This window comes from Neltuma alba, unplaced genomic scaffold, assembly GCF_004799145.2.
Source record: "Neltuma alba isolate B1F8T4 unplaced genomic scaffold, ASM479914v2 tig00010746_pilon, whole genome shotgun sequence".
Lineage (NCBI taxonomy): Eukaryota > Viridiplantae > Streptophyta > Magnoliopsida > Fabales > Fabaceae > Neltuma > Neltuma alba.
In genome coordinates, this window is record NW_021635573.1 from 737,006 (window position 1) to 752,591 (window position 15,586).

The 15,586-nt window shown below is 35.3% G+C and overlaps 2 protein-coding genes across 2 annotated transcripts; one reads left to right on the forward strand and one right to left on the reverse strand.

The window, feature by feature from the left end:
• The first annotated feature begins 328 nt into the window (after positions 1 to 328).
• Positions 329 to 6,566, forward strand: LOC114758713 (probable protein S-acyltransferase 22). The gene is made up of 9 exons (XM_028947803.1): positions 329 to 813; positions 902 to 1,015; positions 2,808 to 3,209; positions 3,428 to 3,496; positions 3,578 to 3,649; positions 4,175 to 4,303; positions 4,480 to 4,560; positions 4,871 to 5,059; positions 5,674 to 6,566. The coding sequence occupies exons 1-9, from the start codon at positions 772 to 774 to the stop codon at positions 6,448 to 6,450; spliced, it is 1,875 nt and encodes a 624-aa protein (XP_028803636.1). The 5' UTR covers positions 329 to 771; the 3' UTR covers positions 6,451 to 6,566.
• A 4,318-nt stretch (positions 6,567 to 10,884) lies between these two features.
• Positions 10,885 to 11,868, reverse strand: LOC114758750 (uncharacterized). Its single transcript, XM_028947837.1, has one exon. The coding sequence runs from the start codon at positions 11,866 to 11,868 to the stop codon at positions 10,885 to 10,887; it is 984 nt and encodes a 327-aa protein (XP_028803670.1).
• Positions 11,869 to 15,586: the final 3,718 nt, after the last annotated feature.

A 15,586-nucleotide genomic window follows, 5' to 3' on the forward strand; every position in this document is an offset into this window, starting at 1 on the left:
TAAATTTTTAAATATTTTTATATAATAAAATATTCATACTCTATATGTTTATAAGACTCATCCTTATGTTCTTTAATCTTTATCATTACCTTGGAAAAAAAATCTTTATGGTTACAAAATGTAGGAAAATATTTACGACTCATTTTAGGAGATGGGGGAGTAAATTAAAGTTAATTAATTTGGCAAAAAAGTTAATTAATAATTAATAATTCTATTAACTTATCCAATCTTTAATTTTATGAAATTTCCCAAAAGTAAAGGGTAAATTTGGGCGTCGAAAGGGGGGGAAAAACAGCAGTTCGTCTCTTCCTCACTCACACTTTCCCTCTCGTCCTCACGCAGATCTCTGCCAAAATGACAGGGTGAAAAAGCTTGCAAAGAGCAACAAGCCAAAACCCAAATTCCATAGGGTTCCTTTCTCTCTTTCTTTTCTTTCTTTACCTTCTTCCATGTCCTACTGTGCTTGAGTTGTCCCTGACTGAATAAGACAAAAGCTTCCTCACTGCACACTCCTCTTCGTCCACCACCCCCATACCCTCTGTTCTATCTCTATCCGCCAGCTCTCTTGCTTTGGTTCCTCCCAATGTGTCACTACAAGCTTCTTTTGGCTGTTCTTCCCCTACCGTAAATCGGTGAATTTTCGTTTCTTATGAAAATGGGGCGAAAGTGTTGAAAAATAGTCACCAGGTCGTATAATTTGGTTTAGTTCTCTCTGCGTTCTGTGCTTTGTTTACTCCTTTACCCTGTGGAGAATCAAAACCTGTGAAGAAAATGAGGAAGCATGGATGGCAACTTCCGTACCATCCTCTCCAGGTGGGTGGGATAATATTTGCACGATTCGTTTATTTTCTTTCATGGGGTGTTTGTGATATCGTTTGACATTATCACTGTCTTCGTTCAGGTGGTGGCGGTTGCTGTGTTCTTGGCTTTGGGTTTTGCCTTCTATGTGTTCTTTGCTCCTTTTGTTGGAAAGAAGATGTTTCAGTACGTTGCAATGGGCCTGTACACGCCTCTTGTAAGCCGACTTTTTTTTTTCTTTTTGGCGCTGTTCTGTACTCATTTTGTTTCATTATTATGTTGGTGAGTGGAAGGGATGAGATCTGCAATTGTTGCTTTTGATTCTTGTTTGATTCTATGTATGTGTGATCTTTATCGCGGTTTGAGTTCCTTCATATAGCTAGCTAACTCAGTCTGCTGTGGAGTGCTTTAGCGGTTCTTGATGAGGGCCATGTATTTGCTTGTTACTTGTTATCACTTCACTCCTGAATTCTCTTTCTATAACCCTCCCTGTTTTAATCCAGTTTCAATGTATGCATACTAGAGTCGTATTCGTTGTAATTTCATGGCATTATCGTGATTTCTAATTCCTGTACCCTCCTCCTTTTCTCAGTATAATATTAGACTTAATGTTCATTGCTTTTCAGGCACAGACATGTAATAAATTCTTAAACACAGAAATTGCAAACTGACTTGTACAATTCCAACGTGGACTGAATTATCAATGTTATATTCTTTCCAGAGTGTGCTAACACTCCTGGCAATCAAATCTTTATGTATATAGAAGGAACCCTTAGTAAAAGGATAAACCTGAGTGAAAGTTCCTGTTGATCTAATGACAATATAATTGTGGATGATGTCAAGTTCTGTTTTTCACTGTGGATATGAACAACCAATTGGTTTCTGATCCCCAGCAACATATGCTGCTGGATTGACTTCCTGATGTCAACACTCTCTGGAGTTATTGAACGAGACATCCATGAATTGCAGAGAAAATTTTCTTTGTAGGTGGCAGTTCAAAACTCAGACGAAATCATTTGCGTCATGCTGAAGTGTTATGGAACCAGACGGAAAGTAATAACAGTTCAGCGTGTATTCTTACTGAACTTGGATGATTTGAGCAATATAACATTTGAATTTCTGTCATGTTAGCCGAACTGGCCCAAATTGTATTTAAAAATATTCAAGTGGAGGTTGAAACTTGCAGATTTGTTGCTTAGAAGAGGTAGCACAGATATTTTGCTTCCAATTTATTAGCCTGGCTATGTGGGTTGTGATATCAAATAAGCAAAACTTCTGGGGTTCAGTAAGATTTTGTGGAAGCCTATGCTATAACTGTTGTTGAGCTGCTTATTAATATGAATTGTCGGCATGGATCCCTGATCATGAAATACAATCAAATGGTTGATTTGGACTGGATAATCACTAACTCGAAGTGGGAATGATTCAGCCAATTGGTTGGTAAATTTCAGGCTTTCTGTGAACCGAGATGCAGAAACAGGAAACCAATCAGCAATCAAAGATGGGATTATAAATGTCTTTGGGAAGGATTTGGCTTAGATTGGCTAGCCTTTGTTGTCTTTTCGAGTCTTTTAGAGCCTTTCTACCCAAAGGCTACATTTTTTAGCTGAACAAAGCTGCATACTCATGGTGGAAGAACGAAGTTTTTTTTTTTTTTTTTTGGGGGGGGGGGTTACAAATAAATGAACACTTTTTTGATCCGTGAGCTGTCAAACATTACCTAAGCTCGGACATTAGAAGTTTACTTTCATTGCAAGAACACATAAATTTGTGGCGTTGATATTGCTCCACATCATTCAGTTATAACTGACCAAGATCTTGTATGTTAAGTGCTTGAAGCAATTAATTTGATAAGCATTTTTATTCAGTAATGTAATAAGTGTGCTTTTTATTGTTTGAAGGGAATTGTAACAGAATGGAAGTTGCTTTGCCTTTATTTTAAACTGCATGGAGGACATGACCCGTTTATCATTTTTCCAGTAATATTTCATCTCTTTTTTTCCCTCCAGATTGCTTGCGTGTTTGGGCTGTACATTTGGTGTGCGGCAGCTGATCCTGCAGATCCAGGGGTCTTTAAGTCCAAAAAATATCTGAAAATCTTAGACAGTAAAAAGCTTGTGGTACAGAAAGATTCTAAACTTGGTGGGCAATCAACTTCATCAATCAATGATGCAAATACTTCAATTGTTGAAGAAAAATCTGTTGATAAGGAAGCATTGGGCACAGAAGCAAATTTGAAAGATACAGCTGTATCAATAGAGCAGAATGCATCAACACCTCATTCATCCTGTTTAATGTTGGTGTGCTCTCCATGTGCTTTTATTTGTGGGTGCTCTAGTTCAAGTGAGGAGTCCTCTGACCTGCAAAAAAGTGAAGATGGCATGTTTTATTGCAGTTTGTGTGAAGTTGAGGTCTGTGAAATCAATTTAACTTTAGATTTCGTTCATCCAAGGAAAGTTTTAGAGTTCACTTTATGAAATACAATGTGGCTTACTTAAGTAGCTAGATCTATATTACTTCTCTCATGATTAGCCTGAAATGCGTGTACAGGACTTTAAATTATTGAAAGCTTCATCCTGACAATTTTGATTAAGGGAGTTGGCTTCATTGAAGAATGTTATTGTTTCAGGTCTTCAAATTCAGCAAACATTGCAGAGTTTGTGACAAATGTGTTGATAGCTTTGATCATCATTGCAGAGTATGAGAATCTGATTTCTCATTTCTTTCCTTATCATCTGCTATATGATTTTAAGGCCTGTTGTTTCTTGGGTTTTTGCAGTGGCTAAACAATTGTGTAGGGAGGAAAAACTACAGACAATTTTTCACCCTTATGGTTGCTGCTCTCCTCTTGGTAAGCAAGATCGTCCCCCCATGTCTTGCTTATCATTCCTACTGTCATACCCGGCCTTTCCTGTATGACCTGGCTCAGATCCTCTGTGTACAAATCTTATGTTCTTAATAAAATTTTCAATCCTCTGAGATGCTTCTTTAGTCCCCTCATTAAAGTGAAGCTCGTGACATGGTTTGAGTCTATATTCTTATTTGCGCTCTGGATAATAAAGAATGTTCCTTTTGATATATGATTTTAGGTTTTCCCATCGATTACTAGAGTGTGTAATGTGCCTTGGAACATATAGAATTTGCCTATTCTTCTATTGCTTTTGTGTGCCCCTATCTAGAGTCAGATTCTTGTCTTGCTCATAAAATAGTTATGCCATCCTATATCCGTCTCAATTGTTCTTGAAAGCAACAGTCCACAACCTGAAGGCCATCTAAGAGGCCCAGAGTAAGCTTTTAGTTTTCCTGGTCATTTTCATTTTGATTAATTATTGACAGGTATATACATGGTTTGTGCACATTGGGCTTGAGATTGCAGCTTATTCTTCAATGGTCGACTGGAGTGCTTGTGCTTATCCGATGTTCTCTTGAGAGGAAGCAATGTTCTGTGGATATCAGCTCCAAGTTGGGAAGCAGTTTCTCTCTGGTTCCTTATATTATTGTGGTGGTTAGTGTTCTGCACATTTTGTTTTTGGATGTATATTATGTAACTACTGCTATAAAAATGGGTTATCTACTTCTGCATGCTGTTATTTTGGTAGTCGTCTGTGTCATCTTTATGTGTGTTTCTTTTTGAAATACCCATGGCTGCCATTTTTAACAACAGCATAATTTTTTTCACAGGTTGTCTGCGTCATTTTGGCTATGATTGCTACATTGCCTCTTGCCCAGCTTTTCTTCTTTCATATCCTTCTTATTAAAAAGGTAAGCTTCGGTAGTTTCTTGTTACTTTTATCTGATTTTACATTTCAATTCACTTGTGAAGCATTGTTGTTATTCATGTATGGAGCTGCTTTACTGTCTGGGTGAAATGGAGAATGCAATTTCGTGGTGGATGGAATTGTGTGATGTGGCTATAAAGTTCAAGCAGTTGCTTAAGCTTTTAATGTGTTATGCCAGAGTCAACATATAAGAATATCATTATTCCAGTCTTTTTTCTTGCGAAGTTTGCTATTATATTTACACAATGATGTTTTAATGAGCTAATTATTGAATTTGTTGTTGAACAACTCAGGGAATCAGCACATATGATTACATTATTGCTCTGAGGGAGCAGGAACAGGAGCAGCAAGGAGTTGGAGGTCAGCAGAGCCCTCAAATGTCACCTGTCAGTTCACTTACTGGATTAAGCAGTGCAAGCTCCTTTACTACCTTTAACCGTGCTGCATGGTGCACACCCCCACGCCTCTTTGTTGAAGATCAGGTAATTTTATGATCAATGCCAGCTTACTTTCATATGCTTTAACTGCTGAGAGGAAAGTAAAATCTATTATCTATATATTAAGTCTGGAGGTAGCTGCCTTGTTGTGGATGCATGAACTGTATGGCTTAGTTCTTGGGCTACTTGCTGAGCATTTTAAATTTAAATATTCTTTTGCCTCTAGTTTTTAAATTTTGAATCTGCAGGTATGGGTCCTCATGCTGCCAGCACAGGGTCCACTTTTGGTTTCTTTAGATATTGCATTGCATGCAAAAGTATGAGAATAGCCTTCTATGTCTGCTTCATACGTACTTGGCTTTCTTGCATGGCGCTTGGCTCTTGATGGGGTGCATTATGAATGTGTAATTCTTTTCTTGGCGGAGTAGTGTGGCATATAATTAAGTGCTGTGTGATGATTTATTACGCACTGCGTTGTTTAACACACCCATGAGCCCAGCGCATTAACAGAGAAATTGCATGGTTTAGCAGTTGGTGTAAATATTTTAATGAAAATGACCCATGATTCTGCTTATCTTTTCTTTCCCTTGCTATTAGAATGGTGCCTCACCCTCCTCTAATTTCTTTTTGTTTTTTTTTTTCCCGGGGGTGGGTGATAGTTTGATGTAGTACCCCCAGAAACAGGTTCAGTAAGTTCATATGGGAAGAAGGCAATGAGAGAAGAGCCGGTTAAGAAAAAGAACCCTGGAGCAGTCAAAATTAGTCCATGGACATTGGCACGATTAAATGCAGAAGAGGTTTCCAAGGCTGCCGCAGAAGCAAGAAAGAAATCCAAAATCCTGCAGCCTGTGATGAGACAGAATGACGCTTTCAGGCCCGAAACAGACGGCACCTTTGATGGCAGTGGTCGAAGAGTACTCCCCAGAATTGAGAATAATAGAAAGCGGGCAAGCAAGCGGGTTCGTCTACCAGTTGAACTACCTATGGAGTCACTGGCAAAAGCTTCTGCTAGTAATTTTGGCAAAGGCTTCAGTGGAATGTCTAGTTTAGCTCCTCTTCAGCTTGAAGCACGTAATGCATTTCAAACAAGTCAAACGATATCCAGCTCTGCAGGTGGCGTTGTTTCCTCACCTGAAAGCAGCTTAGACTCACCAGATATACATCCTTTCCGAGCATCTTCATCGGGAGCTGAGGAAACAAGAAGGCTAGCAGGTCTTCCAGCTGCTAGTGCAGCGGCTTTGAAGGGAATCCCACTGTCACATTCAACTAGTGATGGGTATGAAGCCTCCGGTGGGGAAGATAGTGACCAGGTACAAACTAGAGTTGTTCAGAGATCTACTACCAGTTGGACTAACGTTCTCTTTGGTGCTGATCAGGATGAGAGGGCTTATAATCCCAAACCATCTTCTAGCCTGGGTCATAACAGAAAGTTGTGACTGATGTTAATTAAAACAAAGCAAACAACCCTTTTGATTACATTGATGGGAAATGCCATTCTTTTGATTTGTGAAGCTAAGGTTTTAACCTCACCATCCTTATCCAACAGCTTTTGGAAATCAAAGCTCGGCCCTGAGAAATTTTGGAGTAACGAATGTACAAAGTTTTAGGTCAGACTTGAGAGGAGTCACAAGGGTATGATTTATGGCAGCAATCACCCCTTGTAGTTAAAATGCATGAAGCATTTTCTTATGGATGATTCTGCTGACTGTTCTGATTTTTGCAATTTGTGAGAAAGACAGGTGACTGTATTAACTATTTACTTCTCTTTTCCCCCCAATCTTTATAACTTTGTTAAAATTATTGGCAAAAAAAAAAAGGAAAAAAAACTCAGAATTATCTCAATGATTAAGTACCGAGGTGGCAGGTCTATTCCAATTCCACTAGTTTGTCATTGGGAATGAGAATGGGAAATGAATGAGAAAGGGGTATTTGGTATGTCCATGGAATACTAGTATAATTTTTATTTGATATACTCCTTTCTTTATTTTTACGAGAGACAATTTAGTACTCCTTGGATTTTTAATATAAGATTTATTTAACTAATTTATTAGATTAAGAAAGTTAGGTAAATTAGTTAATTGTAAAAAATATGATATATTTTTTTTAAAACACTATAATCATCTTTTTTAATATCATCTTTCTCTCTTCTACTTGATTATGGTGAAGGGGTATTTATAGGGGTAGTTTAGAAAAAAAATGATAAATATGAAAAATAGGTCTTATATTTAGGACTAAAACTAACTTAACGATTAGGTCTTATATTAAGAACCAAAGGAGTATAATTTTTATTTGATATACTCCTTTATTTTTATGAGAGACAATTTATTCTTGGCTATAGTTTATTCTTATTTATAAGAGGCATTTAGAGGCTGTGTTCAAATTTTTTGGGGTTAATTTTTCATTTTGTCCCATTTAATTACTTATATTGATACCATTGTATTTATTATCAACTTAAATTGTTTATATGGTAAATTGTCATGTTCTATCTCCCTATAAATAAAGTTTTTTTTATAAAAAGAATATTACGGCATATATTGCCTCTAATTAATTTTAATCAATTTTTCGGTTAATGTGATTCAATTAATTGTTTTTATAAAAAGAAATAGAGGGAATGTGTAATTACAATAAAAAAACTCCGTAGTACTCTTGCCCATGTTGGGGGAAAATAAGTAGAAACAAGAAGTTTGTAGTGGCTGTGGTGATCTAGTCCATGTATCACCGTTGGTGAAGAGGCTGCTTGAAAGGCAAATGAAGATGTGACGGGGGCCAGTGGTAAGTTTTTAGTTTAAGAATCAATTAACTTGATCAGTGTGAGGGAGGAGACTGGATTTCTTAGATTTATTGTAAATTTCTTATCATGTTTGAGAGAAAAGGATTGGGATTCACTTGCACTCTCCTCTTCTCTCCCCCTCTTTTTATTTCGCTAACTTTATAAAGAAAAATTACTATGAAAATTTAAAGCATCTAATCTCATGAAAAACATGGCTCGTCTGGATCAATCAGGCCAAATAATTTTTTTTCTAGTCTGTAACTATTGTATGAGATAAATATAATCTAGGGAGTACCCAAATTATCTCATACTACTGTATTAATCTAAGCAGGCTCAAAGTATGATCATATAAATCATAAAACCTAAGTGAAAATTGGGTAAAAGCTCTTGACAGGTAATTTTATTGGTGAAAAGGGCTCCATAAATTTTTATACTTTTGGAAATTTTATACCATAGAGTACTATTACTCTAATTTAAGTTATTTCCACCAATAAAATTTTTAATGGGGGACTTTTCTCCAATTTTCTAAGAACTATCATTTGTCTAATGTGAATGAACGAATGGTGTGTGTATATATTTAATATGTATTTCCTCCAATCCTTATTATAAGAATTTTCAATATATTTCATAATATACTATATGTTTTGCTTTAAATATTAATTTTTTTCACTTAATATCTCTAACTAATTATAAAACTTCCTAACTAATTAACCAGACTCCTCTAAGTAATGCTTTTTGAGGGGATAATTTTCATATTTTATAAGAAATAATTAATTTTAACAAACTTCATTATTTTTGTGCGACATTGGTATTAGATTCTTATAATAATAACTGGATACAGTATTGGCAATTTGTAGCTGGGAGTTCAAATCTAGTTTAGTAAAATTTACTAGTAAGACGCTTCTGTTCCACTCTTTCTTTTTCTTTTTTTCTCCCCTAGTTTAAGAATCTTGTGTTAGTGTTCATGATTTATGTTCTGAAAGTAATCCTAGTTGAAAACAATGATGCTCAAAATATAAACCATCCATGACTTCTGTATATTTAATTTTTCAATTAATATAATTTTTAATCTCTTAAATTTGTGTTTGTTTTGGTTTTGATCTCTTCAGTTTCAAACCATAAGTTTTGGCCCTTCAAGTTTTTTTCTTTATTTGAAACATTGGTTTCTATAATTCAATAAAAATATGGATCATTTTGTCTTTTGAGGGACTAAAACCTGTGATTTGAAACTTGAAAACCAAAATTAAAATGAAGACAAATTTGAGTGACAAAATTATATTGGCCCTTGAGCAGTAAGATTGCATTAGATGAAAAGTTAAAAATAGGAAATCTGTTTATGAGGCATTGGGTCAGTCTAACTTAAGCACAAGCCAGTTCTTCTCGAAAACCAAAAAAGGGAAAACAGAAGCATGCGAGAAACACATTTCCAAAAACCAAGAAGAAACCTTTTTACTCATCCAAAAGAAGTACACACAAAAGATTTACCAAGGGGACAACACCCTCTTTATGCCTCTCTCTTTAGAAGCTTGTCTCATTAACACACTTCTTTTACATTAGCACTACAATAATAATAATGATGATAATAAGGCCTAACAGGGATTAGTTTCAAATCTAAAATGATTTGATGTGATTCTGGATTCACACCAAAAATAATAATAATAAGCTTTATCCAATTAAAGAGAAACTGGCTATATGAATAATGTGACATCATTATACTCTATTAGCAATTAATTGTTCAGATAATTCAGACATATAATGAAGGACAGTTTGCTTTTTAAAGTTGAGAATGGATGAAGACAGAAAAAGAACCATCCCCAACTAATCCATACAAGTCACGAGGGGAAAAAGTTGAAATTTTCTCATCACATTTCATCCCATTGAGTTGCTTTATAGTACAGATTGTATGCTATAAGCAGAGTCCAGCCAGCCAGTGTTGTTTTTTTTCCTAGAACTGAAAGTGAAGGTTAACTAGCACACAAGCAACATCTTTTTCGTCTTCTTGTTTGATTTGATGAGGGAATATCCCAATGACAGATTCCGTAAAACACAATTAGCCCATCTATTACTCTTGACTCTTCAATATTATTTCCCAAAAAGAGGATTTATAACAGAATGCTTCCTTGATATCCAATTAGCTATTCAATTAGGCATGTTCTGGCAAAGTGAACAAGCTATGGACAGTTTAGATAATACCAAAACAAAAACAAATCAAATTAGCCGTGAGATATGTAAATGGTACGTGAACTAATAATCCAACTGGGATTTGCACTACCAGATTCAGGAATGATGAAACTGTGTGGTCTGAGTTTTCAGTCCCTATACATTCCGTCATTACGTGGTTAACAACGCAAAAGGTGTTGTTCACAAGGACTAGAATGCTTGATCTTCAGATCCCAGTTGATGATTTGAAATGTATCTTATTGTAGTGATAATGAATCGGTGGAGCATTTGTTTTTCCAATGTCTTTGGGTAAAAGATTAATTGATGGGCATTTGCAATTGGATGGCGATGAACAATGTCCCAATGGAGTTTAGCATGGGGAGAGTATGGTTATCAATTGGATTCTTCTGTTTTTTTTTTTTTTAAATAAAACATGCTTCAGACAAATTTTATATGTAGGTATTATTACAGCAGTGCTCGTGTACAAAACGGGAGGTCCTCTACTAGTCAAATGGTACTCAGTGATAAAGCAATAATTACAATGGGTACTAAGACTTTGAGTGTGAATATTATTGTGATACGAATTCAAGAATCCTTTTAATTACAATAATTGGGGTCTGAAAATTGAAAACAGAGGCTTCTTTTCCTTCAAGAAGATGAATTTTGGAAATCCTCCACACTCTTCAAATTTAATTTAAAGTCCCTGATAAACTCACTCACTTCAATCAGATAAAAGTGGGAAGCAAAAGAAAAAGGACAGAAAGTATAACATTGCCATCAGATGACGATCATGATATACACTAATTCACAAGTCTCATATCTTCTTTTTTCAGCTTCTGCCTCTCATTCTTTGGTGTGACTGTCTTTCATTCTGTATACAAATCATATTCAACTATGGTAATTATGAAGTCAGAGGCGACCACTAACCTCATTCTCATGGTCACTCATGGATTATTGACAGAACATGAGGAACTTTCCCATCATCAAAGGGCAAGCTGATATAAGTTAATTCCTCAGCAATCTCCTGAGCAAGCTCACCATTAATAACCTTACAGTAGACATATAACACAGCATTGGACGCGGTTTTGTGAAGCAGAAGCAGAACGAGGAGAGCGGAGGCGACAGCAATTTGAACCACCAAACCCCAGTTCTTCCCTTCATTATTGGAACTTATTGATGAAACCGAATTGGCCAAGACTGAAATCCCAGTAAAAATCACAAGAAACAACAACGAAGAAAGAGCGACTTCTTTCATTCCCTTGATCAAATCCACACTTCGTTTCAACGCCGTCAATCCCCAATTGAATTCCACGACCACAATCACGGATAGTAAGGTCCAATTAACTTGCAAATTCACCAACACAAACAAGAAAGCTAGGAGAAAAACAGCAGAGAAGCCAATGAAGTAAGGGGAAGAGTACTCAATTTGAACACCAAGAAGCTCAACTCCACGGAAAACCAGAAGCGAGAAACCCCCAAATACAAGTGAGATTAAGCAGACTATAACTTGTGAAACGACGACGGCTCCCAATAAGGGTAGGAACGACGTGAGTATCGACCTAATAGTGGTTAGGAACTTGATGGGTTGACCGTAGAAGCCGTGGAAGACGCTATACGTGATGGTTGCGATAGCGCAGAGGGAGAAGAGGAAAACGAAGAATGAGTAAATAAGAGAGAAGAAGAGTAAATTAGTGTTGATATTGTTGGATTGGAAGGATTGCCAGAGGAGAATGTCGGTGGTGGTGACGAGAAAGCGGAGGAGGAGGCGGTGGAGGGTGTAGTAGCCGATGAGAGAGAAAGAGAGTGAGAGGATGAGGAAGGTAGAAAGAGCAAGGAAGTGACGAGGGTGGGCATTGATGATGCGTTTGGCTCCTGTGATGACACCCCAGAAGCCAAGATGTGGTCCTTGAAGCTGCGCCGACATGGCCGACGGCGGCTTTCTCCGCCGGCGATGAGAGAAGGAGAGAATTGGTAAGTAGCAGAGTGGAGGCAGAAGGAAGAAAAATGCGACGTGAAAGAGAGAGTCTCAATGACGTAGTTAGTTATTTAACGATATTTAACCGTCTTGTGCATCAAGATCAGGAAAGGACAAGGAAAGCGGGCGCCGCAGAAGTGAGCAGGAAAAATGATAAACTATTTTTTTCTTCTGCCAAATTAAAATTTCATTTATAGTAAAAAGAAAAAATTAATATTTTGATCCTTGCAATTGATTCTAACTTAACCATTGGATTTTGACTCACGATAAGCTTATAATTGTAACAATGGTTTGTTTTAGAAAAAATTTTTTTGGGTTTCGTCAAACTTAGGAACTAAAGATTTAAGTGGTTAAAATTATAAGAATTAAGTTATAATAAGTCAAAATTTTAAAACTCAGTTACAACTGAATTAAAATTATGAAATTGAGTTACACTGACTTAAATTCTACTCTTCTAGTCTTTAATATAAGACCCATTTAACTAATTTGATTAGATTAAGGAAGTTAGGTAAGTTAGTTAATTATAAGAAAAGTGACACATTTTTCCTAAAACACCATAATAATATTTTTTTAATATCTCCTCTCCCTCTTCTACTTGATTATGGTTGAGGAAGTATCCATAGGAGTAATTTAGAGAAAATTGATAAATATAAGAAATGGGTCTTATATTTAGGACCAAAACCAATTTAAAAATTAAGTCTTATATTAAGGACCGAAGGAGTATATTTTTAGAAACTGAAATAATGTATTTCATAAAACTTCATAACTAAAAGTTTTAAATAGTTAAAACTCTAAAAACTAAGTTGTATTGAGTCAAAATTTAGAGACTAAGTTACAATCGAATCGAAATTTTAAGATTGAATTGCACCCACTCATAGGACTAAAATTTCAAGATAGAGTTATAACTAAATAAAAGTCATAGAGATTAAAAAATTATTTTTCCTAAATAAAAAATTATACATCCCTATAAAATTTCATTCACACCAAGAAATTAAAGGCAAGCCTTCATATCTTCAAATGGCTTTCAATTTATCAGGAAGTTCTGAGGTTGCCCACCAATTAAAACTCTCCATTCGAAGCCTCCTGTCGTTCGCAACTTGCCAATACAAGGTTTGTTAATTTTAATGAAAAGAAGTAAGAGAAGGGGGTATACATCCTGCTGTCTTATTATTCTTTTTCAAGGAAAAGCTATTCACCTTTTTTTTTTTTTAATCAATAAAAGGCTCCTTCTTCTCTTGAACTTAAGAATTGCCTTGGTATAGATTAGAAGTAACAGTCAATGTCTAGGAGAAGATAATTCATGCTTACACCTACTTTGTGTTGGGAAAAAACTTCATAACATATACCAGTGTTTTGGAATTCGTTCTAGCAGTTTATTGCATTATATTTTTTTTCCTACTGTCTTCTTTTTCTAGTGTTTTTTTCTTTTACTTATGTTAATTATTCTTTGTATTTAATTTCTATTTTTGTCCTTCTATTACTACTGTAACTCTTTAATTCTATATGTTTTTTTTTATCTTTAATATCGTTTTGTCTTTTCCTTGAAAAAGAAACCATAATCCAACTACTAATACGTAAAGAAATAAACTATAAGCCCAACCACTCGAGATATGAAAAAACAAAAACAACAACTAGCACGCCCCGAAATAAACGACACATAAATAAAACGAGATGATGATGATGAACATCATAAACGTGATCTAAAGCCAATTTTTTTTAAACAAACAAGCAATTTTTTTGTTTGGCGCAGTTATCATCTTATTGAAAACAATCATGTTTAAGACATTACTGGGCAGTGGATGTGTACACATTTCCTAACAGAAATTTAAATATTGGTTCAACACGTTATAAGAAACTAGTCCGTTCTACTAGATTTAACCCTATTGGTTATAAATAAGCGATCTTATTCAAAGTAAAACAATAGAATGATTGGGCTTCATTATTTTTTTTTTTTAAATTTGGACATCAGGCATAAAGAATGATTAACAGATGGGAATCCAATCCCAGACCTGATGCCACCAAGGGCACATCTTACAGACAACTTACTTTCATTCCTATGAAGTCTTCGTTCTAGTTGATGAAAATCTCCTACCAGCAAGTCTACTGTGTTACAGAGTTATAGTTCTCTAAAGGCTTTTTCAACATATTGAACATGTCTGCCTTGAGTATAGCTGGTAATACGGGCCAGTTTGCTAGTTACAGGATAGCTCGTGGCGGGCCTTAGGCTCGAGGGATCGGTCTTTTTAGGACCAACCTCTGGTGGGCTAGAATTTTTCCAACCCTAGGCCCGCAACCCCCAGTTTTTGTAAACTTTTTTTTTTACTTTTTATTTTCTTTTAACAAAATCTACTCAAATTCTTAAATACCTAAAATGAAATTTGCAAATAGAAATTATCATAAATAAAACATGGAATATGAAGTTTCAAATACCTCAAAATATTAAACATACATGATACATCCTAAATGATTTAACAAATATCCCAAATTAAAACATAAATCCAAATCAACAATAACACAAAGTCACAAACACAATGTGTCACTACTTAAATCACTATCAAATGCTCAATCATGGGCCATCACTCAATATTGATAGGGTTGGATGCATGATTTGAAGATGTGAAATTATTTGGCTAAGTTTGAGAAGTAAAACCACCATCTCTTTGCTCAGTTGACTTTGTCACAGATAAAATTCATAATACAAAGTGAAAAAGATGAGAGTTGAGAGGGCGGAGACTCAGAGAGGTTGTGAGCTTGGGCGAAACGCAAATGACTAAAGAATGAGGGGGAGGAAATTGTTGCCTTTTGAAGCAAAAAATTTTTAAAAAAATGAGAGGGGGAGAGATGGTGCGTTTCAAAGGGAAAAACTAAAAAAAAAGAAGAAAAAAAGTAAACAGGCTGACCCGCCAACCTTATAGGTTAGCCTATCATAGGTTCGGTTTTGACAGTTTCAGGCTCAAAGATTCGTTGTAAAACGGTCCTCATTTTTATCAACCCAGTCTGTCACTTTTTGACAGGTTGGTGAGTTGAGCCTACCGACTCTAACCTAGAGAATGATAACAAATTCCCACTATATGTTATCTATATAATTTGAAATCATGTTTGACAGACTTTTGTTAGCATATTACTAATGACTAATGTTTAGATGCACTCTTTTTGTACTAATATACTCCTATGGTTCTATTTATATAAGGTAAAGAGTTGATGTTTTACTTGAGCCTATTTACAAGTCATTTTACTAAATTTTTAACATAAATATACTATTTTATTTTTTATTTATTATTTTTTAAAGCATCATACCTTTTATTTATTATTGTGTAGATCATTATTGTTTTGAAAAGTGCACATATTAAGTAGGAATAAAGTTAAAAAATTATTAAATTTTAAGATAAAATTAATAAAATTTAAATTTGTTCTTAAATCATATGAAATACGTGAAATGATTTATAAATAAAGTCAGAAAAGTATATTCTAACTTTGTTTGAAGCAAAAGGCTTCAATCCCCTAACCTAGATCATTAACAATCATTTGTCCCTCGTGTCGCAGAAGTTATGTCCTTCATTTGTCACTTTTATCAACTCTATAACTTCGTACTCAAGATCACAAATGCCTCCCTCAATACCCTTGGTCAATTGCTCATTATTATTATGGTTGTTCGTCCATGGAACAA